Source organism: Hypanus sabinus, unplaced genomic scaffold (genome assembly GCF_030144855.1).
Source record: "Hypanus sabinus isolate sHypSab1 unplaced genomic scaffold, sHypSab1.hap1 scaffold_460, whole genome shotgun sequence".
In the NCBI taxonomy this organism is placed as follows: domain Eukaryota; kingdom Metazoa; phylum Chordata; class Chondrichthyes; order Myliobatiformes; family Dasyatidae; genus Hypanus; species Hypanus sabinus.
The window spans coordinates 125,349-152,195 of record NW_026781333.1 but is presented as its reverse complement, the minus strand read 5'-3'; the positions used below and the strand labels follow the sequence as shown (position 1 = coordinate 152,195).

Below are 26,847 nucleotides of genomic sequence, written 5' to 3'. Positions count from 1 at the left end.
CCGCAAATTGATGGCGTTACCTCCCTGAAATGAGTTTTTGTAGGGTGGGATTAATTGAATTCAACGTGTCCTTCACTCCTTCTCTGCCGTTCATTTTATCCAAGCCGTCGCTTCCTCCTTGGTCCCGTTTCAACCCGGCCGAACGGGGTCTCCTCAGTCAGCACATCTCTCCCTTTTTCCCAACAATATTAACGATGCTGACGGCCGTATTCAATCGCCGTCTCACCACCTCCCTCCACTGCGCTCACTTTAAACAAGGTATCACAAACCCGTCAGACAGTTTAAGAGAAGCAACGGCAATTTTCTGTCAGAGCAATAGGTCATTTTACATCGCCCCAATACCCCCTCTCTCTTCTCAATGTGCCACTGACTGCATTTCGGCCACTTTACCCGATGCGTCTCTCCCGCTCTGTTGTCTGTACATCACTCTCTCCCTGTCGGCCATTGTAACAAAGGTATCAGAGACTATTTCAGATCTGGCCGCCACTCCCTCTGATTTGTCACCTCCTGGCGTCCATTTTCTCTCAGTGCATCCCTCCCTCCCTGGACACGATTTTCAAAGCGCGAGTCACCTCTTCCCTATAGACAAAGTTATATTTGCGCGTCATTCTCTCCTTGGTATTAATTTTATATTCTGGTTTTAATCCAGAACCCAATATTTAATCAGCAAATAACTTTCCCCGTCCCCCCCCCCCGTGATAATTTTCAGTCAGTGCACAATCCCCACCCTGTCGGTTCAATTTAACTCTGCCTCTCTCTCCCACTCTCTTGTCAGTATATCAATCCCTCCCTGCCGGCCATCAGAAACAAGGTAACCACGGCCAACTTAATTCCGCCCATCGCCCCCTCCCTGGCACCCATTGTCACTCAGCCCATCACTTTCTCCCCGGAGACCATTTTCAGTCAACCTTTCACTCCGTTCCTGGTGACCATTCTAAAGCCTTCTGTCGTTCCCTCCCTATTCATTTTTTTCAATCGGCAGCCCCTCTCAGGACAGACACTCTCGACCACCCTCCACTCGATAGGGAGATCGGGAACCGTACCCTGCATAACTTCCTGTGTGTTATGTGGACACCGGGAACCGGGTGCAATGAATCTCCCGGCGTTGGGACATGGAAACCATAAACATCTCTCGCACACACCCACCCCTCCCCCCATCTTCAGGAAGTCGTGCCGAAGGTCCTTCCGTCTGATCGTATCCACCGTCAGTGTTACAAAGCCGTCAACATCTACACGACCCTCGACTTTCCGTGTGACTAATAAACCCATCGGCGTTCCCGTCAGATTTCGTTAACCCCGCTCCGAGTTCTGTCCAATACAGAACTCAAGCGTCCCCGCCAATTCCCAAGATCCCATTTCCCTTGGCAATGAACTGAAAGGAGTCCCATTGGGAGGTAGATGGTGTGAGTGAATGGGAAGGGTCATATCCCACTGGGAGATCGGACGACAGGAATGATTGGGAAGGGGTGCAGACGGTGGGGGTAAATGGGAAGGGGCGGGGCTCACTGGCAGGCAAACAGTGGAAGTGAATGGGAAGGGGTGGGGTCTATTGGAAGTTTGGACGATGCAAACGAATGGGTAGGAGTGCGTACCGTTAGGAATGTGGATAGTTGGAGTGAATGGGAAGGGGTGGTGTCATTGGGAGTGCGGATGGTGTGAATGAATGTGAAAGAATGGCATTTGATTGAGATCACGGTCACGTGGGAAGACTCAAATCCACATATTCGGAGGAAGCTGCGCCACTGGACAACAGGCGGAAATACGTCACTACGAGAACGCTTCCGATGTCAATGAGCTCAAGACTGGAGCCGATTGGGAATTTCCCCGGGCTGAAACCGTTGGGAATTTCCCCGGGCGCGTGGCCATTAAATGTGAGCGCGGAGTTAAAGTGGAAAGGGCAGTTAAAGCGGAAGGTTTAGTTAAAGGGGAGGGCGGGGAATCGGCCAGATAGTCCCCAACCCCCGGACGGGGATGTTCACACATTCAGATGTTCACAGATCCACTCTCAGTTCGGGTCTGAGTTCCTGCAGAGATCTTAGTTCCTTCCTCCCGGTCTCACTGAAAAGATTCTCCACAAGCCTGAAACAGATGACACGACAGTGTCAGTAACAGGGGACCGGGGTTAATGTTTCAAGAACACTCACAGACAAATATCACCAGAAAACCCGCGGATCCGCGGATATTTTATCACATTGAACATTAACAAACACTCACCAGATCCACTCCAGACTCGGGAGGGTCAGTATGAGGCGGCGGAGAGCAGGGACAGATCGGTCTGTCAGCGAGTTTGATTCCAGCATCAGCCACGTCAGTGATCGGTTTGTTCTGAGAGCGGAGGCGAGATCCTCGGCACCAGAATCTGTGAGACCGACATTCATCAGCCTGGAGATGAGACAGATTGAGGGTGAAGGACACAGAGAGACAGGAGCCACTACAAATCCCCAGTGTTTATCAGTAACACAATTACTGATCACATTAATGTTCAGTGTCAGACACCCCGTGACTGTAAACACAATCTCCCACCGTCTGGTACTTACCACAGTTCCTGTATTTTACACGCCGGGTTCCTCAGAGCCGCAGACACCAGTTTCACTCCTGAATCTCCCAGTTTATTATAACTCAGGTCCAGCTCCGTCAGAGATGGGTTTGTACTGAGAGCGGAGGCGAGAGCCTCGGCACCAGAATCTGTGAGACCGACATTGTCCAGCCTGCAGATGAGAGAGAGTGAGGGTGAAGGACACAGAGAGACAGGAGACGGTACAAATCCCCAGTGTTCATCAGTAACACAATTATTGATTATTTTCTTCAGCACGACTGCGCAAGTCGGCCAGTGAGAACAGCGAGAAGAGTTTAAAAGGAAGACAGATTTACAGAGCGAGCGTCAGAGGAACGGGAGACAGGGTAGGAAGGCTTTGGCTCAACGGGGCTTCGGAGATAAAGGGTCGAGGCGAGGTTGGTTATCTGTTTACAGTACAGACAGAGGGTATGTGTGTGAGGCTGGTTTTCTGTGCTCGGTGTCAGATGTGGGAGATCCTGGAGACTCCCAGCCTCCCGGACGGCAACATCTGCACCCGGTGTGTCGAGCTGCAGCTCCTTAGAGACCGAGTTAGGGAACTGGAGATGCAGCTCGATGACCTTCGTCTGGTCAGGGAGAGCGAGAAGGTGATAGAGAGGAGTTACAGGCAGGTGGTCACACCGGGGCCACGGGAGACTGAAGAAATGGGTCACAGTCAGGAGAAGGAAGGTCAAGAAGCAGTTACTAGTGAATACCCCAGTGGCTGTACTCCTTGACAATAAGTACTCTTGTTCGGGTACTGCTGGAGGCGGGTGGCCTACGGGGGTGAGGAAGCGACAGTCCCCGTCCCTCTGGCACAGTGTCTGGCCCTGTGGCTCAGAAGGGTAGGGAAAGGAAGAGGAAGGCAGTAGTGATAGGGGGCTCTATAGTTTGGGGGTCAGAAAGGAGATTCTTTGAATGCAGGAAAGAAACGCAGATGGCAGTCTGCCTTCTAGGTGCCAGGGTACGGGATGTTTCAGATGTCCTACAGTGGGAGGGAGAACAGCCAGAGATCATGGTACATATTGGTACCAATGACAGGCAGGAAAATGGAAGAGGTCCTGAAAGAGTACAGAAGTAAGTTGAGAGGCAGTACCACAAAGGTGGTAATCTCGGGATTACTGCCTGTGACACGTGGCAATGAGAATAGGAATAGGATGAGGTTGAGGATAAACGCGTGGCTGAGGGATTGGAGCAGGAGGCAGGGATTCAGAATTCTGGATCATTGGGAGATCTTTTGGAGCAGGTGTGAACTGCACAAAAAGGACGGGTTGCACTTGAATCCCAGGGCGACCAATATTTGGCGGGGATGTTTGCTGAGGCGACTGGGGAGAATTTAAACTAGACGTGCTGGGTGGGGGCGAAGTGATGTGATGGAGGAAAGGTAGGTTGGCTCAGAAATAGAGAACATTTGGAGACAGTGCGTAAAAGAGGATAGGCAGGTGATAGAGAAGGGACGCGCTCAGTCCGATGGTTTGAGATGTGTCTATTTTAATGTGAGGAGTATTACGAGCATATGAGCCTAGGAGAATGGATCAGCACTTGGAGATATGATGTTGTGGCCATTACAGAGACTAGGATGGTGCAAGGGCAGGAATGATAACTTCAAGTGGCATGTTTTAGATGTTTCAGGAAGGAAAGGGAAGGAGGCAAAAGAAGTGGGGTTGTGACACTGTTGATCAGAAATGGTGTCACGGCTGCAGAAAAGGAACAAGTCATGGAGCGGTTATCTATGGAGTCTCTGTGGGTGGAAGTTAGGAACAGGAAGGGGTCGATAGCTCTACTGGGTGTTTTGTACAGACCACCCAACAGTAACAGGGACATAAAGGAGCAGATAGGGAGACAGATTCTGGAAAGGAGTAATAATAACAGGGTTGGTGAAGTGTGAGTTTTTAATTTCCCAATTATTGATTGGCATCTCCCTAGAGTGAGGGGTTCAGATGGGGTGGAGTTTGCTAGGTGTGTTCAGGAAGGTTTCTTGACACAATATGTAGATAAACCTACAAGAGGGGAGGCTGTACTTGATCTGGAACTGCGAGATGGACTTGGCCAGGTGTCAGGTCTCTCAGTGGGACAGCATTTTGGAGATAGTGATCACAATTCTATCTCTTTTATCATAGCATTAGAGAGGGATAGGTACAGGCAAGTTAGGGAAACCTTTAACTGCAGTAAGGAGAACTATGAGGCTATCAGGCTGGAACTTGTCAGCATAAATTGGAAACAGATGTTCTCAGGAAAACGGACTGAAGAAATGTAGAAAATGTTCAGGGGATATTTGCGTGGGGTTCTGAGTAGGTACATTCCAATGAGACATGGAAAGGATGGTCGGGTACAAGATCAGTGGTGCACAAAGACTGTTGTAAATCCAGTCAGGAAGAAATGAAGAGCTTACGAAAGGTTAAAAAAAACGAAGTAATGATATGAATCTGGAAGATTATAAGACTGGCAGGAAGGAGCTTAAGAATGAAATCAGGAGAGCTAGAAGTGGCCATGAGAAGGCCTTGGCGGACAGCATTAAGGAAAACCCCAAAGCATTCTGCAAGTATGTGAAGAGAAAGAGGATAAGATGTGAGAGGATAGGACCAACCAAGTGTGACAATGGAAAAGTGTGCATGGAACCGGAGGAAATAGAGGAGGTATTTAATTAATCATTCATTTCAGTATTCGTGACTGAAAAGATCTTGGTGATTGTAGGGATGACTTGCAGTGGACTGCAAAGCTGGAGAATGTAAATATTAAGAAAGAGGATGTGCTGGAGCTTTTGGAAAACATCAAGTTGGATAAGTCACCGGGAGATGGCGGGACGTACCCCAGGCTACTGTGGGAAGCAGGGGAGGAGATTGCTGAGCCTCTGGCTATGATCTTTGCATCATGAGTGAGGACGGGAGAGGTTACGGAGGATTGGAGGGTTGTGGATGTTGTTCCCTTTTTTCAAGAAAGGGAGCAGGGATCGCCCAGGATATAATAAGCTAGTAAGGCTTACTTCAGTGGTTGGTAATTTGATGGAGAAGATCCTGAGGGGTAGGATTTATGAACATCTGGAGAGGCAAAATATCATTAGGAATAGTCAGCTTGGCTTTGTCAAAGGCAGGTCGTGCCTTACGAGCCTGATTGAATTTTTTCAGGATGTGACTTACCACATTGATGAAGGAAGAGCAGTAGATGTAGTGTATATGGATTTCAGCAAGGCATTTGATAAGGTACCCCATGCGAGGCTTATTGAGAAAATTACGAGACATGGGATCCAAGGGGAGATTGCTTTGTGGATCCAGAACTGGCTTGCCCGCAGAAGGCAAATTGTTGTTGTAGACGGGTCATATTCTGTATGGATGCCGGTTCCAGAATTGTGCCTCAGGGATCTGTTCTGGGACCCCTAGTCTTTGTGATTTTTATAAATGACTTGGATAAAGAAGTGGAGGGATGGGTTAGCAAATTTCTTGATGACACAAAGGTTGGGGTTGTTGTGGATAGTGTGGACGGCTGTCAGAGGTTACAGGGGGACATTGATAGAATGCAAAACTGGGCTGTGAAGTGGCAGATGGAGTTCAACCCAGTTAAGTGTGAGGTGCTTCACTTTGGTTTGTCAAATATAATGGCAGAATATAGTATTAATGGTAAGACTCTTGGCAGAGTGAAGGATCAAAGGGATCTTGGAGTCAGAGACTATAGGACACTCAAAGTTGCTATGCAGGTTGACTCTGTGGTTAAGAAGGCGTATGGTGTATTGGCCTTCATCAATCGTGGAATTGAATTTAGGAGCCAAGAGGAAATGTGGCAGCAATATAGGACGTTGGTCAGACCCTACTTGGAGTACTGTGCTCAGTTCTGGTCGCCTCACTATAAGAAGTACGTGGAAGCCATACAGGAGAGGAGATTTACAAGGTTGTTGCCTGGATTGGGAAAAATGCCTTAGGAAAATAGGTTGAGTAAACCCGGCCTTTTCTCTTGGGGTGACGGAGTATGAGAGGTGACTTCAGAGAGGCGTACAACGTAATGAGAGGCATTGATCATGTGGATAGTCAGAGGGTTTTCCCCAGGGCTGAAATGGCTAGCACAAGAGGACATATTTTTAAGGTGCTTGGAAGCAACTACAGAGGAGATGTCGGGGGTAAGTTTTCCTTTTACGCAGAGAGTAGTGAGGGTGTGGAATAGGCTGTCATCAACGTCAGAGGAGGCGGAACCGATAGGGTTTTTAACTCCTCGATAGATAGACAGAGCTCAGAAAATAGTGGGCTATGGGTAAAGCCTAGGTAGTTCTAATGTATGGACATGTTCGGCACAGCTTTGTGGACCGAAGGGCCTATATTGTGCTGTATATTTTCTCTGTTTCTTTCTTTCTACTGATCACGTTAGTGTTCAGTGTCAGACATCCAGTGACTGTAAACACAACCTCCCACAGTCTGGTACTTACCCCAGTTTCTGTATTTTACACTCCGGGTTCCTAAGAGCCGCAGACACCAGTTTCACTCCTGAATCTCCCAGTTTATTACCACCCAGGTACAGCTCTGTCAGTAATGGGTTTGTACTGAGAGCGGAGGCGAGATCCTCGGCACCAGAATATGTGAGACCGACTCCCCTCAGCCTGGAGATGAGAGAGAGTGAGGGTGAAGGACACAGAGAGACAGGAGACGGTACAAATCCCCAATGTTTATTAGTAAGATAATTACTGATCACATTAATGTTCAGTGTCAGACACCCACTGACTGTAAACACAAACTCCCACAGTCTGGTACTTACTCCAATTTGTTTATTTTACACTCCGGGTTCCTCAGAACCGCAGACACCAGTTTCACTCCTGAATCTCCCACGTCATTCTCCCGAAGTCTAAACACAAACAGACAGATTGATGAACAAAGTGATTCAAACCGTGTGTCTGACGGAATTTCTCTCACTCGGATAGTTCAGGAAACAGTAAACCCTTCAGTCAATCACTGATCGGAGTTCCCATCACTGTCAATATCACTCACTGCCCAGCTCCATCGTATTCACCGAATGTCAGCAATTTAGTCTATCGGTGTGACCCTGTAAACCCCACATATTCTGTCTCATTCCCCGATGGCTAAAAAAGTGTACCTGATGTGAAAGGGTCGGAAAGTGCAGGGATGAACGATGGGAGAAACTGTCAGAGTGAGGAAGATTTGTGAATGAGGCCATGTCGATGGAAGACAGTGGAAGAGATCCCACCTCAGGAAATGGGATAGGAAGACAGATCCTGCAGGAGGAAGAAGCTGTGGGTGAGAGATCCCACAGGAGGAAGGGAATGCGGATGAGAAGACGCACACGAGTATACCGAAGGGAAAAGATAATCCAATAAGATGGGATGATCCAGAAATAGATTGCAAGGGAGGGGTGGGTCTGAACTGTGGCCCACAATCAGGAGAGGAGATGCGCACATGGGGTCTGGGTATCTGGTAGTGAGCACAGTCACACAGGTGGACTGATGGTCATAGTCACACACGGGGAAGGGCTGGGAAGGACAATCTCACAATGATATTTCTTTCCTTCTCACTGAGACAGTCTGCTGACGGTCTCTTGTCTCTCACCGGGAAGGGGGTGTGAATCTCTGACCCAACTTCTGCAGTCAGTGTCGGTCTGGGTGTCAGTAACAGTGAGAAGGAACATTGTCAATAGACGTGTCACAGGCAGTGAGAAACACGGCCATTCCTGTGATTTACTACCATTAACCCAATGGGCGTTGTTCACTGATCTGCTGAAGTATCCAAAATCCCTTCACAAAGAACCACAGAACCCTCCCGTCCTTGGGGAATTACTGACCGATCCCCAGATCATTTGTCACAATTCTTCACAATCTGATTTACTACAATTTTTCTCAAATCCCTTTACATTGAAACAACACAATGGAACAAATTCACAGTTCAGAGTGAGAGATAAATCAAGCTACCTCACGTCCAGGCACTTGTGCAGCCCGGGTCCCAGCCGCTGGAATCCTTCACACTGAATGTGGCATTTCTCCAGGACGAGGTGTTTTATTGTATCACAGAGTCCGATGACATGCGACAGGACCGCACAGTCAATTGGGGTCAGTGTCATTTCACGGAATGAAAGTGATTCCACAGATCCCAGTACGGCCTGAGCCAGTCCACGATTCTGAGACTCAAACAGGTAGTGCAATGTGTTCAGGAGGCTCCTTTTACCAGCTTCACTCTCTGTGTTTCCACTCTGGCGTTTAACCTCCTCCTTCACCCAGTCAATCACCCGGCAGGTTGTTTCATTTGGAAATGGACCCAAAATCTCCTCCAGGCCCCGAGCTGTCATTGGGGAGGAGAGACCAGCAACAAAACGGAGAAATACCTCAAATCGCCTATCTGTCGTGTTCTGGGCTTCAGTGAGCAATTTCTGGATATCCCCGGGATGTGGATTCAGGAATTGTGCGACAGCAGCTACGAACTCTTGGATAGTGAGGTGTGGGAATGTGTACACTATGCCCCGGGCAGAATCCTCTCTCTCCAAATGCTCCATCAGGAACCTGGACAGGAACTGGGAAGGCTGCAGATTGTACTTGATCAAATCTTCATCTGCAAACACAATCTTCTTCTCAGACACTCCTCTGAAGGCCATCTGACCAATCTTGAGTAACACATCACGGGGGTTCTCAATCTCAAGGCCAGGGTTTTTCAGGATGTTGTAAATATAGTAGGTGTACAGTTCGGTGATGGTCTTGGGAACTCGCTGCGGGTCCCTGACTCTTTGTGTGAAGAAGGGGCCCAGTGCCAGAGCGAGGATCCAACAGTAGGAGGGGTTGCAGCTCATCGTATACAAGATCTCGTTCTCCGTCACGTGTTTGAAAACAGCAGCTGCCACAGTCTGATCTTCAAAATACCTGATGAAATATTCCTTCCGTTTCTCACCAACAAATCCCAAGATTTCAGCCCACACACTGATCTCAGCCTTTTCCAATAAATGTAACGCAGAGGGACGACTGGTCACCAGCACTGAACACCCTGGGAGCAGCTTGCCCTGGATTAAACTGTACACAATGTCAGACACCTTGCACTTGAATTCAGGATCTGTGCATGTGGACGGAGGTTCTATGTCTGTCCCACTGTCAGTAAAAACAATTTTGTCATTGAATTCATCCAAACTATCGAATATAAATAGCAATCCCTCTGGGCTCTTCCAGACCTCTCTCAGGATATTCCCAAAGTAAGGATACTGATCAAGAATCAGTTCCCTCAGGTTTAGTCTGCAGTTAATGAAATTTAAATCCCGGAATTTGAAACTGAAGACAAACTGGAATTGTTGGTATATTTTCCCCTTGGCCCAGTCGTAAACAATCTTTTGTACCATTGTTGTTTTCCCGACCCCCGGGACTCCGGCCACTGCTGCCGAAATCCCAGATTTGGATTTACTCCGGGAAGAGCTGCTCTGGAACAACTGATCAGTCCGGATTTTTTCCAGCTTTCTGCGGAGATGTCTCTCTCTCAGTTCTTCATGCTGTCTGCCTCTTGCCAGGAACTCATGTTCCACCAGTGTCCGATCTCGAACAGTAGAAATGACCGTGAGCTCAACGTATCGATCATCCAGCTGGAAAACCTTCACCTTCTCCCTCATCAGGATCGTGTTCACTCTCAGTGTTTCAGTTTGTGCCCGCAGAGTCTCCTTGTGTTTCTGTTGAACATCTTCCATGGAAACAAAGAACGTTGTCAAAAAATTAAATAACTCTACTGACAAAGAACTTTATAACTGCATTTCAACATTCAGTGTTTGAGATTACATGAATTAAATTCATACTTCCATGGATATTAGGACAATTTAAGATTCTGTTCACAGATACCAGAGTTGACAGTGATGAAAGTCCCAGAAAATATCCAATCCTCATATTCTGACACTAATTACTTGTGAAGGTGAGCATTCCCCTGATATTCTATTCCAATCCTTTCTGCACTCCCGTTATAGATTTCACTATACTTAAAGCATTGTTTGCATCATTAACAGGCAATGTTAATGTTGATCTGGTGTGGAAATATGGAGAGCAGGATACTGCATTTTGGCAAATCTACACATTGGGGAGTCACAGGTGTCCACTGCTCTTGCATCAAAACAGTAACAGAATATGCGGGAAGTACTCAAGTCGGGCAGCAACTGTGGAGAGAATCACAGTGAAGTTTCGGATTGATAACCCATTGGAACAACAAGAATGAAAATGGGTTTAGTTTTCAGTCTCAGTGATGGACGAGCGGAGGAAAGATGGAAAGGAATCTCCGTGATTCCTTAAGCGTCTCACTGGTGTACATCGTGTGTGTGGAGAGGGTGGTGAAGTTTTGGTAACTGCTACTGATCAGTCTGGCAGGTGGAGTGTGGGGCACTGTATTATGCTGCTTCCGCCTATCAGAGTCGACCATGGATGTTGCGTCCCAGCTGACTAGATACGCAATCCAGGACACTCTTCCATTGGTTAACATCCTCTCTTATGATAGTGTCTTTATTTTTATGGGTTATGCTTTCATTTCCGTTCAGTGATGTGTACCCTTTATCAGGAATGCTTATGCCTGTATGGCGTGCTGAATCCTCCTTGCGTTGATTAAAATATATCCTTAGAGCTAATTATGGATTTCAGAGAAGGCAAGATGAGGGAACACAACACACCAGTCCTCATAGAGGGATCTGATGTGGAAAGAGTGAGCAATTACAAATTCCTGGCTATCACTATCTCCGAGTATCTAACCTGGACCTAATATATCGATGCAGCTACTGAGAAGGCACAACAGTGGCTATATTTCATCAGGAGTTTCCAACATCACTCGAATATTTCTACAGGTTTAACTTCTACAGGTTTAACTCCCCATGAACCGTCTGGTTCATGGGGAGTACTGTACAGGATCTGAGTAAAGCGCACACTCAACGATTCAGGAAAAACTTCTCCTCTGAGATCCAGTTTCTGAATGGACATTGAACCCATCGATAGTGACTCACTAAACTCTTTTTTTATTTCTATTTCTACACAACTTATTTAATTTTATTTCATAGAATCCCACAGACATGCATAGCTATATATGCTATATATGGTTTCTTTAGAAATTAGTTCCATTATTTGAATTAACTGTTTTTACTTTACTGATGCAAGAACAGCTAATTTCCAATCATCCCCGTGAAGCTGTGTCAAGGTATCATTCGTTTATTTTGTTTTTCTGATTTGATGCAGTGATTTTTGTCCGTTTCGGTAAATTAGAAAGCGGATTTAAAACTAGACAAAACCATACTGGGCCTTGTATTTGCTCTGGAAAATGCCTCCATTTACAAAATACAAACCGTTTGTATTCTGATAACAGTAATTGTTCCTTTGTGGTTGTTAATAGGGTGATTATTGGACGCCAATGCTTCATCAGATGTTGTAGAAATTTCACAAAGACATCTGTCCAAAAATTATTTAACTTTATAGAAGACCAAAACTTTAAGGTAGTTAAAGTAGCCACCTCACGTTGCATTTATCACAGGTCCGATTTATATTAGAAAAAAAATATGCGCTAGATTATCTTTTGACATATGCGTCTTGTGCACTACCTTGAACTGAATCAAGGAGTGACGGGAGCAGAGAGATGAATTGCTAACTAAATGAGAAATTTTATTCCATTGATCAGCTGAAAATTACTCCTGCAGTTCCATTTCCCAAGCACATTTAACCTTATCATTAGACATAATTTGTTAATATAATATTATCATAATATTAATTATATTATAATAAATTATAATATAATTTATAATATATAAATTTCTACAATATCTAATGAAACATTGGCATACAATAATCGCCCTATTAACAACCACAAAGGAACAACCACTGTCATCAAAATAAAAGGTGGCATTTTCCAGAGCGAATACAAGGTTGTCTATATATAATAACCATCGATACTTTCTGAAGTGGTTTAAGCTGAAAAATAGCATCTATCATATTTGGTAAATGAACAAATAGATAATTCGGTAACAAATCGTGTAAAAATTTCCTAACTTGTCAATATCTAAAAAATTGTGCATTAGATATATCATATTCATCTAATAGCTGCGAAAAAGACATTAAACAATTCTTTAAAAACAAATCTAAAAAAGTTTTTATTCCGTTAATTTTCCATGTTAAAAAGACCTCATCCAGAATTGATAGTTTAAAAAAAAACAGTAAAGGTGGATATGACTAGAGAGAACAAAGTTTTTTGAACGTTAGCAAAAATCTTATGCTTGGACCTACAACCTAATTCACTTGCGGCAATCTTTGGGATAACTCCAAAGGAAGCAAGAAATGTTCCTGCTTCCTCTCAACGTATGATATCTTTTTCAACTTTATTGGCCAGGAGAGATATTTTGTTCCCAATCGATCCACTCTGATTTTTTTCTGGCTTTCCGCCATTATGTCATGTTTAAGCTTGGAGTAATTTAGAAGTCGGACGCTTGATGCATCTATTAACTTTGAGCAAACCTGGCGACCTTTCATTCAATATTTCCATATGCTCTAATTTTTTTTTTGTACTTTTTTAGGTAACTTTTTTTCTTCTCTGCGAAATTTCAGATTTCACCAGAAAGATTTTTTCTTTCTTTGGTAATTATATCCTCAAAATGAACTGCCCAATTCTCTTTTTTTTGTTGTTTGTTTTTGGTTAGTTTAGTGGTTTATTTTTTCTTTCTCAATAATAGAAATTTGTGCCTTTTTTTATGAATTATTAAGTGGAGCTACGGTTCTTTTTTTATATTCACTTAATATTATACTATACATGATTTTGACAGTGTATGTTCCTTTCTTTATTAGTACTTTTATTGAAATATGCATTTGATATAACTTCTCTGATTTGTATCTATCCTTATATTTTTTAAATTAATAAAAAAATTGAAAATAAAAAAAATCACAAAGATTGCGTGCATCTTACATATATTAGGAAATTATCTTAAACAGGCGAGGGACAGAATCAAATGCTTTTTGATAGGCTATATAATATTGAAAGTTTTCTGCTTTCCCAGGTCTTGCTATAGAATTACATAATCTTTTATCAGTTGTTCCTTAAATCCGTTCATACCCAAGCTGTATTCTTACCACTCTTCTGTATGTCTTTTGTGGGCATCTAAGTGAGCGGTAATTAGTTCCGAGATGCACGATGTTACAATTTTATATATAAAATTTGTCTTATTATTAAGAAGCCAATAATAACATAGTAGGTGACCATTTAGTAGTCTTAAAAAGCAGAAGTAAAGCTGTCCTTGAGGCTGGTGGTACATACCTTCAGCCTTTTATATCTTCTGCCCCATGGTAATATGAAAGGGGGAATGTTTGTGATGGGTTAGGGATCAGCAGCGACTTCTTCCAGGAATTGAATTCTTCCAGGAGGGGACAAAGGTGATGGATGAAGTTACACATGGATATTGTCTGCTTGGATATTAGTTGGGTGTTTGACAAGATCCCACATGGGAGGCTCATACAGAAAATTATCATGCTTGGGAACACTGGTACCCATCCTGCCTGGCGGGGACCCACACTGGGAGAAATTTCTTTCGCTGGTGGGTGGTGAATCTGAGAAATTAATGTCATGGACAGCTGAGGAAAACAAGCAGTTGAGTATATTTAAAATGCAGGTTGATATGTTCCTGATTAGGAAGAGTGTCAACATTTACTGTGATAATGGGGCAGAGAGGAATTGAACAGCAAACTCACTGAGCCGAATGGCTTAATTCTGCTCCTGGATCTTATGGTTTTAGGGAGCATCTGGAGTATTGTATTCACTTCTGATTGTCCAGCTCTTTCAAGGATTGGAGAGGGTGCAGAACAGGTTCATCAGGGTGTTGCCTGGATTCGGTGGCATGTGTTACAAGTAGAAGTTTGATAAATTGGGTTTGTTTATTCTGGAGTTAGACTAGAGATCTGACAGATGTGTATAAAACAGAGAGATAAGAGTTTGGGTAGTCTGAATTTTGCTGTTGTTTTGTTATCACATATGACTGGTGTCTAGTACCTGAGTGCATTTGGTTAGGGTGAGATGGGGTAAATTTACAGCACATGGGTAGTTTTTTTTCACGTGGTAGTGGATGCCTGGAATTTATTGCGTGAGTCATGTCGGAGGCAATTATGATCTAGATTCCCCTAGATATACACATGAAATGTGCAGTAAATGCGGGGGTATGGTCAATAATAAAAAAAGAGGAAGCCAAAATATTTTTAAGAGTAAAAGTAGTGAGAGGGTCTACATTGGACTACTGAAAAATGACGTTGTAGATGTAGTAATGGGTGAAAAGGAAATGTCAGACATCTGTGGAAGTCACTAGCAGAATTACAAAATGTAAAGGGCATCAATGAACAGATTTGAGTGCAGCTGCTATTACGAAGGAGAAGGTGGTTCCGTATCTGAAAGGTCTGAAGATAGGAAAGTCACCTGGACTGGGTCATACAGTGTATCAGGAACCTGCCTGGGGTGTGTGGGCAGTCCCAGAGGGGGAGGACCTGGATTCAAGGCTCCAGCAGAACCAACAGCTGGATTAGTAGAAAAATACATTGCAGAATATTCAGGCTGCAACGAGAGATTCTCTGAATTGAAACCTGAAAAGAGATCAGTGATTAATGGTGAATTTTGATTTCCAGGTTCTGCCAAGGCACTTCACTGAGATCTGGTTTGAACTCTGCAGTTCATCACTCACCGTTCAGTTGAGGGGGTAATTGAGATAACCCTTGGGCGATGGTCATGTATTCCTGTGGATCGGGACCTGTTCAAATAAAAACGTCCATGAAAACAGAACTAAAATAATTAAAACTGCTAATTCCAATGTGCCCTTGTGTTCAGTGCGTGTTTTTAACATACCGAGCTCCTGTATTTCCCTCAGTATTCTGTCCAACTTCGGTAACTCAGTCCTCCACTTCACAAAGGATACCCACATCGCCCTCCGGGCCCGGGAGCCTTTGCCCATCACCAAACTGAGGAAGAGTCTGGAACTCTCTGTCCGGTTTCCCTTCTCTGTCAGCTCAGTGACTTTCTATAAGAGGGAAACAAAGAATCTATCGTGGAGCAGACAGAAAAACATGGGGAATGTGCAGGAAAATATCTGTTCATCGTCCCAGTAGCTTCCGTACAGATGCAGTCACTGCGCTGCTGCCTCATCCTCTCTGGGTTCAGTCATTAACAGAGAAACAGTACCTGAAGGAAATTCTAAATCAATAGTGCGTAAACATAAAGATTTAGTGACATCCTGTAACTTGATTAATTTACTTGTTCATCAATGTGCAACATTACATCAATAAGATGTGACAATATGAGCGGAAAATAGGGGAAAGCAAAAAGCAAGGGAGCAAAAACTGGATGGTGGGCATCACTGAATCGTGGCTGAAAGAAGATCATATTTGGGTGCTTAAATCCAAGTATAAATATTGAATCGAAGGACAGGCAGGTAGGTGAAAGTATTGGGTTGACTCCGTTGTCATTAAAAATGAAACGTCCTGAGAAAGAGGTGATATCGGATTGGACGATATAGATGTTAAGAAACTGTATAGGCAAAATGACCCTGATGGAAATTATATACAGGCCTGTTTACAGTAGCCAGGATGTAAGCTACAAATTGCAACGGGAGAGAGAAGGGGCATGTAAGAATGTGAATGATAAAATTATCCTGGGGGAATTTGAATATGCAGGTAGCTTTGAAAAATCAGGTCGGTGCTGAATCCTGAGTCAGGGAAATTGTAGAATGCCTATGAGATGGCTTTTGAGAGAAGCTTATGATTGAGCCCGCTAAAGGAAAGGCGGATCTAGTTCTGTGTTGTGTATTGCACAGGATTTCCTCAGGAAGCTTAAGGTAAATAAACCGTTAAAAGGCAGTGATCATAAAATAAAGGAACTCGCACTGCAGTTTGAGAGGGAGAAGGGAAAGTTAGATGTATCAGTATTTCAGTGGAATAAAGGAAGTGCAGAGGTATGAGAGAGGAGCTGGGCAAAAAAGTAAATTAGAAAATGACACTAACGGGGTCAAGAGCAGAGCAGGGATGGCCGATTTTTCTCGGAGCCAATTCAGAAGGCGCAGGACAAATGATCACAAACATGTAGAATTATTCTAAAGGGAGGATGATCAACCGTAGCTGACGAGGTAGTCAAAGCATCACAAAAGCAAAGGAGAGGGTACAGAATATTACAAAATATAGTAGAAAGCTGGAGGGCTTGTATGTTTACAAACCAACAGAAGGCAATGAAAATTCTGTAATTAGAGAAAATATGAAATATGAAGGTACGAAAGCGAATAACGTAAAATAGCTTAACAAAAGGTTCGTATGATATATGAAGAGGGAAATAGAGGAAAGTGGATATTGGGGTACTGGAAAATGACAGTAGAGAGGCATGTCAGTGGACAAGGAAATGGCGGAATTTATTAGTACGTATTTTGCGTCAGTCTTCACTGTAAAAAAAAACACTAGAACGTGCCACTTACTTCAGAATGTCAAGCGGCAGAAGTGAGTGTATTTGTAGTTATTACTGAGAAGGGGCTCGGGAAGCTGAATGTTCTGAAGATAGATAAGTCCAGACCAATCGCACCCGATTGCTTCTGAAACAGGAGTTCGATAAGGATTGTGGAGATTTAGTAATGATCGCTCAAGATATCACTAGACTTTGAAATGGTTCCAGAGGACCGACCATTTTAAATTAGAGGCCAGTTAGTCTGATCAGCGTTTGGGAAGATGCCAGCAGTCGATAATGGATGATAAGTTTTCGGGGTATTTGGACGCACATGATACAAAAGACCAAAATCCATGGAATGGAATCTTGCCTGACGGAACTGTTGGAACTTTTTGAGAGAATAGCATGCTGGGTCGACAACGGAGTCAGTGCAACTTGTTCACTTGGACTTGCCGAGGACCTTTGACTAGGCGCCCCACATGACGCCGTTTAACAAGACAAGGGCCGACCGTAGGACAAGAAATACACTAACATGGATAGAGGATCCATGTTATTCTCCAGACAGAATTTATCCAACTGTCAGGAAGCACAAAATGGGAACAAATAGGACTTTTTTCTTGTTGGATGATGGTGACCAGAGGTGTTTTGCAGGGTTGGTTTTGGGACACTTTCTTTTTCCGTTCTGTCAATGATTTTAAGGTTTTATGGCCCAGATTGCGCGCATTACGAAGATATGGGGAGTGGGAACAAGCGTTGAGGAAGCAGGGATTTCGCGGGAGGACATACGCCGATGAAAAAATGGACAAATCAGTGGCAATTGGAATATAGTATAGGGAGGTGCATGGGTATACACTTTGGCAGAAATAATGAAGACGTACACTATTTTTTTAGAGTTGTAAAGAGTCTCAGGAGACTTAGCGCAGGATTCCGTGCAGTTTGCGTCGGTGTAGGAAAGGCAAAAACAAATGTTAGCATTAATTACGAGAGGAGTAGAATATAAGAACAAGCACTAGCTAGACCACACTTGCATATTGTGAGCGGTTTTAGTTTCCTGATGAGAGAAAATATGTGATGGCATTGTGGAAAGTCCAGAGAGGAATCAAAACTAACAGAAGCTGTGATATTAAACCAGATTTTGATGGGAATGGATCCTGGATGCACCTGTCACTGACAGCTGCGGAGAACAGGTCACTGGGTATATTTAAAACAGAGGTTGGTACCTTCTTGATTCATCAGGTCAGCAAAGTTCACTGGGAGAAGGCCCGAGAATGGAGTTGAGAGGGATAGTAAATCACACATGATCTAATGGCGGAACAGAATCGATTGGCCTAATAGCCTATTTGTGTTCTTATGCGTTATGGTCTTATGATGTGTAAAAACAACAGAACATTAAGGAATATCAGTGTGGCCGTCTCATGATGGAGATGGTTACAGCCTGGCACTCATCCTGTAAAATGGTGATTACTTCCTGAATGTAGGCATGGGCTTCCCGATTAACTGAAGAATTATGAGTTAAACGTTGAATAGCCTTCAAGCAACATACACCCATGATGGAATTAAGGTAATCGAGGATGTAACTGAAGATGGATGTGCTCAGGACATTACTCTGAGAAATAAGAGCAATGACGTCCTGGGTTAGAATGATTGATCTCCAAGAAGAGTTACAAGTAAGGAACTGGAAAGGTTCTCATAACATGAATAATGGACAATAAATATGGAATAAATCAGCATAATTCCCTGATGGTCCACTGCAGTGTAAAATAATCCCTCCGTTTCACTGCTACCATGTCTGAGTTACAGTTTTGAAGGAGATTTAAAGGTTTACCAGTAAAGCAGTAGTCTTCAAATGATGAATTTATAGATGAGTATACATATTTACAGATTACTTCTCTTGCCTTTGGATAAAGCCTGTCTAAATAGTTACATTTAGCGCCAATGAGAACAGAGTCGCTCACGGGTGTAACGCACTTGATTTTTTTAATACCACTCATGGCTGAGTAGGTCAGATCGAGGATAAGACAATCACTGTTTGTGAGCTCCAAGTACAGTGACCTGAAACGGTGTGTCCCTGTCTCTCATTACTTCGACATTCAGCAAGTTAGCAGATTTCTTTTTCGTTTTTTCCCTTCCCGTTCAGGACAGCCTGTTGATTTTTTGGGATCATGAGATATCAGCTATTCAGCAGATCTATTTTATCTTTTGTGCTTTTTTTCCCATTTAGATCAAACTATTGATTTTTGTGGACATGAGATAATCAGCTTTGTGCGTGATATTTCACGTCTAACGAATCTTAGAGAACTTCGAGTAAGTTTCCAGGAAAGTCGATGAAGGGAAGGTTGTGGATATTGTCTACATGGACTTTAGCACGGTATTTGACAAGGTCCAGTATAGTAGGTTGGTCAAGGAGATTCAGTTGCTCAGCATCCTAGATAATGTAGTAAACTGGATAGACAATAACTTTTTTGAAGAATCCGGAGTGTAACTACAGACTGTTGCATTTCTGATTGGCGCCTGTAGCTCGTGCAGTGTCACGGGGATCGGAGCTGTGTCTGTTGTTGTTTGTCATCTATATCAATGATCTGGTTGAAATTATGTCTAACAGCATCAGCAAATTTGTTGATGTCTCCAACATTGGAAAGGTGCAGTGAACAAAGAGGAAGACTACAAGAGCTTACAGTGAGATCTAGACCAACCGGAGAATGGGTTTAAAAGGGACCGATGCAATTTAATGCAGACAGGTGCAAGATGTAGCACTTCGGATGCACCAAGCAGGGTAGATCTTACACAGCGACCGGAAGAACAAAGTGTTCAGGGAATACAGGTCCATAAACCATTGGAAGTGGCGGCAAATGTTGATAGGCTCTGAAAGAAATTTTCTTTGAACATTGACCTTCAGAAATGAGAATATCGTGTACAGTAGATGGGATACGATGGTGTGTAAGACGTTGGTGAGGCCTAATTTGAATATTATGTGCAGTTTCGCTCAACTATCTACGGGACAATTGGAAATAAGTTTGAAAGAGTACAGAAAAAACATTACAAGGATGTTGCCAGGACTGGAAGACCTTAGTTATAAGAAAAGAGTGAACGGGTCAGGACTTCATTCATTGGAACATGAAAGATTGAGCGGAGATTTAATAGAAGTGTACACAATTACATGGGGTATAGATAGGATAAGTGCAAGCAGGAATTTTGTACCGAGGTAACGAGGTACTACAACAATAGGTTATCAGTAAAGGGTGAATGGTGAAATGTTCAAGGGGTAAAAAGGTGAAAATTGTTCACTCAGAGGGTGCTAAGTGTGTGAAACTAGCTAGCAGCGCAAGTAGTACAAGCGGTTAAGAAAAGTCTGTATAGATCCATGAATGATAAGGGTATAGAGCGCCATGGCCCTGTGCAGGTCAATGGGAATAGGTAGTTTAAGTAGACCGGCATGGAATAGATGGACCAAAACGCCTGTTTCAAGGCAGATAACAAGTCAGCCACACATTGTTTGGGAACTCATGGAGTCAAGACCGGATGTGGTTAGCAGTTTTCCCTCCGTCAAGTACGGCAGTGAAGCCGGTTGTCCCAATTTTCAATCTGACAGTTTAATATTCATCTTGGACTAATGAGATGAGATGAATCTGCCCGACGGTTCAGACAAGATTTGAAAATAGGTTCAGACTGAATGCCTGTTGGAAGTCCAGATACGCAGACACTGTTCTTATATCACACTGATAAATACAGCAGGTGTGAGAGGAAAAGGTGACACTGAACCTGTAGTTCCCAGTGCTCACCACCTTAACAGCTGAAAACAGATCTGCTGGAGACAAGTCAGAGATCAAAGTCTCCATTCACATGTAGAACTCATAGAACGTGAAGGAGATTAATTTTGGTCACCATACACTATACAGTTCTGTGACAATACACACACTACACTCACCTCATTCTCTTCTCTACTGAAATGTCCCTCCTTTGTCAACATCCAGCCAAGCCTTTCAACCTTTTCTTCAATAGCCTGTTTGAGTCTGTCCCTGTAGAACTTTGTCAGTTGGTACAGTCGATATTCCTCCCCCTCTGCCAGGAGGTCAGAGATTGTAAACTCTGACTCTGTGTATATAAAAAGGAAAATGTAGGCTTGAGCTCAGATATCGCTCGGCTCCATTGATCTCACCCAACTCAACAAAAAAAAACATGTCTTGAACCTGCTCGCAGACTTAAAAATGGATTAATTCCCCATCTCCAACACTGGCCTTAAAACCGAACCAACAATGTCCTAGGGATTAGGTTAATAGAAGGACCACATTTAATGCAAACCAGTCCATCACCTATTTCAATATTGGATGGGCAATCAAAGTCGGGACTGTCGGTGATATTCACTTCCCAGAGATACTCTCTCCATCCTGGCGAATACATTTCCCTTGATTCACATCCTGGAAATACTCTCCTCATCTGGACAGCTGCGTTTCCTCCAATACACATCTTGGAAATCCTCAGAGCAGGTAGTACATTTCCTGCAGTGGGGTAACATCTGCCGCTACACCACATGTACCACACCCACACTTTCCCCCTCCCATCTGACCAACTGTCCAAAAAGGCTTCAACTTTACCCTCCTCCCTGCCACATTCTGAGAACCCATCACCGTCATATTCCACTCACCCGCTCCTTGTTGGGGACTTGACAATTCCATGTTTAATTTGCTTCCAAGCCGACAGACAGTCGCCTCACTTGTGCTGGTTCCAGGGTCCTGATCAGTGTCTCTGACGTCACTGTCTCTGGGCTGAATTTGCTCCTCCTCCTCTGCGGCCATTCGGGCATTGCTCTCAATCTGACCCGGCTTTGTTACCTTGCTTCTGGTGTCCCGATCACCTTCCCTCGATGATCCGCCTGGTAAAGTCCTCTTCAGTCTTATCGCTGCTCGTTTCAATTCTCCAACTGAAATAAGTGATGAATTGCAGGTTATACGAGTATGATTTAGAGATGAGCAAAACTGATTCAGACTGCAATGGAGCCGAGACTCAGGCTGACCAGATCTGGAGTGGAACTGCGCTGCGTGTGTGAACCGTACGTCCTGCCAGGTGACCATCCCAATAAGCCGGTGACCGGACACATTCACTCCCAGTGAAATAACAGGGTAGACACAGAAATACTGATCACTGAATTCACAGCAGTTGAACACACGGATGACCACGGGATCTTAATGCAACAGTTTCCGGTGATACTGGGAAATATCACCGGGATTATCTTCCACAAGCTAAAATCTCCCCGAGTCACTTGCTGTCCAGAAGACACAGACCAGCTACAGGTTTACACATGGTCCAGTCTGCTGGATCACACATTCCCCAATCGCTTTGTCAGACGATAATCGCTTTGTCCCTTTGGTCACAGACTGACCATTCCCTTGAAACGCACAGCGTCCGGTATCCTGCGTCACAGGCTGAACATTACCTTGCGATCTATGCTGACCGCTCCCCTGGTTCCCTTCTTATACCCCACCTGATGATCGTCATGTAACAACTATGCAAGTCATTGGCAAAGTCTCGCTTAGAGAGCTTTGCATGTAGTTGCAGTTGCTAATCTGTAGGATGGAGCTGATTAAACTGGTAAGTGTGTTGTGAAGAATGACCACTACGGTACTGGACTAGGGTGCTGTTCTTTGTGTAATATGTTTCGACTGGGACTGTTTTCCCTGGAGCATGGGAACTTGAAGGGTGACCTTACTCACACACATAGAGTAATCAGGGGTGCAGATCGGGTAGATGGTCACAGTCTTTTTCCCGGGGATAGGGGAGTCTGAGACTTGAGGGCAGAGATTTAAAAGGGACCAAAGGGGCATTTTTCCACGTGGTGGCTGGTGGGTATAAATTACCTACATCCAGAGGACGCCGCAAACACAAATAAAATTGCAAAATTGAGAGCATGCGGGAAGGAAAAAGGAAGGAATAATTTTACAAAGGAAATTTTGGAAAAGCTGCAGGAAAACGGGGCAAGCTCAGACATTTAGATCAGCATGAATTAGATGGGCAGAAGGACCCGTTTCTAGGCTGTAACATTTTTTTTATTCCACCTGGAACCACAGATCTGAGTATAATCATATTTTTATAGGTGACAGAGTCATTTGGAAACGCGATAGAACTGTTAGTTTGATCAATTACTGAAGGTGGCTTTACCAGTGGGATAAATGACACTGCTCGATGAAAAGTTTCTATGCTCTGTTAACATCTGTGTCAGTTTCTTCTCCTGAACTACTGTGTACAAACGCGACACAAGTTTAATTCAAAGATCCTTGTGATCATACCTTTGTCCATTCTGATTCTGACTGACGATTGTTGAGCGTCGTCGTCTTGTTTACACTTTGGTCCTGGTGCAGGACAGCTCCACCTGCTCGTGATGTTCTAAATTACAGAACAAATCAGACAGTGATTCAGAGAGAGCAGTGTTACTTTGCAGATATGACAGCATTTCCATCCCCTGCATCAGAGAAGCAGCAGGCTTGGAGACCAAACATTCCCGCTTAATAATAACTTCCACACCATGTCTGTATGTCTGTCCGCTGATACCTGGCGCATCTACTGACAGACTCACAGAGCAATAGAGTTCAAATTCAGAGTGTTCAGCCCAACGAGACAATGCCAACCACAGTGCCCATCGAGCTGGTCACAATTTCTTGTCCTGGGCCCATTTCCCTTCTGGCCTTTTCACTCCATCTACACATCCCAGCTGCTTTTTGAATTATGCGAATGCGCCTGCCTCATCCACTTCCGCTGGCTGTTTCCTCCACATAATCTCCAACATCTGCATGTATCCGTTGCTACTCGGGTTGGTTTAGTAATCTCTTTACCACCCACTGTCCATTTAGATCCGCTATAGCAACGATAATCTTCTCTGTGAACAGCAACTACTAATGTTGTGCATTCTTCGAACTTACCAGTCATGTAAGCCTTGTGCAACCGCATCCAAATCATTGCTATAAAATACCGAATATCAAAGGTCCCAACTTGTAGCCTTGCGGGACACCACTAATTACTCACCTCCATTCAACCTTCAACCAGCACTCTTTGCTTGCTACCTTGAAGCTAATTTTGAAAACATCCAACTTGCTGTTTCTTGACAGCATGGGACCTAATCACCGAGTCAAGCTGCCCTGTGACACCTTGTCAAAGGCTTTGCTGAAGGCCCTTGCACAGCATCCATAGGAAAATAACTTTGAATTTCTACCTCTGCTTAATGTCACTTTCACAGGTTCTGAAAATGTAATAGCAGAAAAGTACTTGATGAGGCCAAGGTATGTAAATGAAAATTATTGGTTCCGCTTTGCTACTGAGAACTGAATAAAATGCAGTGTTGGGACATTTTGCTTTTAAGAAGGTCTGTTCTCAGCAGAGGCCTACGCGACGATACATTCGAGGGTAAGTAGATCATTGCAGATTGCAATAGCCAGAAGAACCAATGACGTGTTGCTGCAGTTCATAATAATTCGGCATTTCTACAATCACTGCAGCAGACGCACTTGCGGCTTCTTAGAAAGGGAGGAAATTGTCAACTCATTTTAAGATGATTATAACGAAACAAGGAAACATCAGAACTGACCAAAAGCTACTTCAGCTGATGCAAGACCTTCAAATGAGCAAACACTGAGAGAATGTGAGTGAGTTTAAAGAGCTGGGCTTCTGAAAGCAAATTACCAGACCTGGAGTGATTGGTGCTGGGTCACGCACAGGAATGACAGGTACTTCTGGGCACATTCAGTCCATTCCACCTATTTCGTACCTTCCATTTTACAGATTGGTATTATCTAACGGACCAGTGTTGAATCATTAGAATTGACCAAAAGCTGCTTCAGAAGATGCAAGACCTTGAAATGAGCAAACACTGTGAGGGATTGTGAATGGCTTTGAAGAGCCCGCTGTTAACAACAGACCACCAGAGCAGGAGAGATAGCGGCTGGGTCTGACAGAGGCATAACTGGCACTTCTAGGCATATCCAGTCTCATTCCAACGATTCCCTATCTTTATTTGTAATGCCTAAAGGACCAGTGTTTGAGTAAATGAGACTCACCAAATTCTCTCCTGACTGAATCAATGGAAACCCTCAGTCAGAAGGGTTCTCTCCAGTCGTTGCTCTCAGTCCTCGGGCTGGTTCACTTGTCGCTCTTTCCTGGTTTTCAGTCGTGGTTTGCTTCCAGTTCTGGGATTTTCTTCCAATAAATCTCTCACCACAGGTTTAACTTTAACCAGAGAGATAAATAATATTAAGAGGAATAGATAGATTGGATAGCCAGCGCCTCTTCCCCAGGACACCACTGCTCAGTACAAGAGGACATGGCTTTAAGGTAAGGGGAGGGAAGTTCAAGGGGGATATTAGAGGCAGGTCTTTTACTCAGAGAGTGGTTGGTGCGTGGAATGCACTGCCTGAGTCAATGGCGGAGGCAGACACACTAGTGAAGTTTAAGAGACTGCTGGACAGGTATATGGAGGAATTTAAGGTGGGGGTTATATGGGAGGCAGGGTTTGATGGTCGGCACAACTTTGTGGGCCGACAGTACTATTCCATGTTCCTTTCTTTTTAAAGTGCATTAGCAATACAAAGGAGAACAAAATATTTCTGCTCAATGTTTCAAAAGCGAATCTCACTGAAATTTAAACGCTGATGACAAATAAAAGGATCTCAGTGAGAAAATCTGTAATAGTCCCTCACACGTCACCAATCCTGATACGGGATACGAAGGACTCAACATTCATTCACGATAAGATATCAGAGCAGAATAAAGCGATTCAGTCCATCGAGTCTGCTCCATCATTCAATCATTGCTGATTTTTTTCACCACAATGCCATATCCCTGCCTTCCTCTCATAAAGTACTGCAAACTCGTACGTCAGATTCTATCTGACTAAAAGACACTGTGGAAGACCCAGTATCAGAACTGGGATTGTCCAAGATGTTGCGTGATATATTAAACGCTTAATTGCGCAATTTTGCTCAGATCTCATCCTTGCTCATCCCTATAATGGGGGAGGTACTACACCCAGTGTTCTGAAATGGTAGCAAAAGTGATTATCGGGGCGTTGATAGTGATCTTTCGAGAAACGAAAACGAAAAGCTCTTGAATTTATAGCAAATGGACCTTCTAGTTATTCGCTGCTCAATATTAGTTCTGTATTGTTAAGCACTTGAGCCTCATTGCCTCACAGTACGCTCCCTTGGACAAGGAGAAATTATTATTAATTTTTCTTGCGTTATTCATTACTATTTCCTGGACACCAGAGAGAGTCCCAGTGAAACAATTTTGACCACCCTATTGACTTTTAAATTCTCGTCTATAACAGGGAGCACGATAATGTGCCATATTCAATCGTGATTAATATGCATAGAATCTAAAGTTGTCCGGTCTCCAATGCTCGCACTAATTACTATTTTTGCAGCTGCGTGAATGAATGATTGCTCTGAGCTGGAAATGTTCACACGGCCTGAAAAAAGTGCAGCATCGTAGAAACGTCGTATTTTTTGTAATGTGCATCTATGAATATTTAGAATGACGGCCGACAAGAATAATAATAATAAAAAAAAACATTTGATTGATTTTAATTATTAATTAAAGGATGGGAAAAAATACAGCACAACAAAGAAAAATATTCAGGTTTCATAAAAGTTTCTCTGGCGGTGTTTAATTCCATCTGTGCTGCAACAAAGGCTCCGTTCGTGGGAGCATGTTGGTTGTGCAGACACCCAGTTTAGAGGGAAGAGTGATGGGTCTCTCTCTGGAAGTTACCCCCACCTTCTAACACTGTTCTGTCCACTGCCTTGCCAGTGACAACCTGTTGTTGCAAACATGCAAATCGGCAATAATCAGGCTCAGATCTCATCCGTATTCATATTCGAGATGGATGAGGGCTATTTTAAATGAGAAATGCACTAAATGGCCTTTTTGTTAGGTACAACT

At 43.8% G+C, this 26,847-nt stretch overlaps 1 protein-coding gene across 1 annotated transcript; it reads right to left on the bottom strand.

The window, feature by feature from the left end:
* Positions 1-2,533: 2,533 nt before the first annotated feature.
* On the bottom strand, positions 2,534-23,871 carry LOC132389019 (NACHT, LRR and PYD domains-containing protein 3-like). The gene is made up of 7 exons (XM_059961436.1): positions 23,835-23,871; positions 21,677-21,841; positions 15,185-15,250; positions 8,457-8,823; positions 7,292-7,378; positions 6,966-7,136; positions 2,534-2,708 (listed from the first exon to the last, which is right to left on the bottom strand). The coding sequence occupies exons 1-7, from the start codon at positions 23,869-23,871 to the stop codon at positions 2,534-2,536; spliced, it is 1,068 nt and encodes a 355-aa protein (XP_059817419.1).
* Between the last annotated feature and the right edge of the window lie 2,976 nt (positions 23,872-26,847).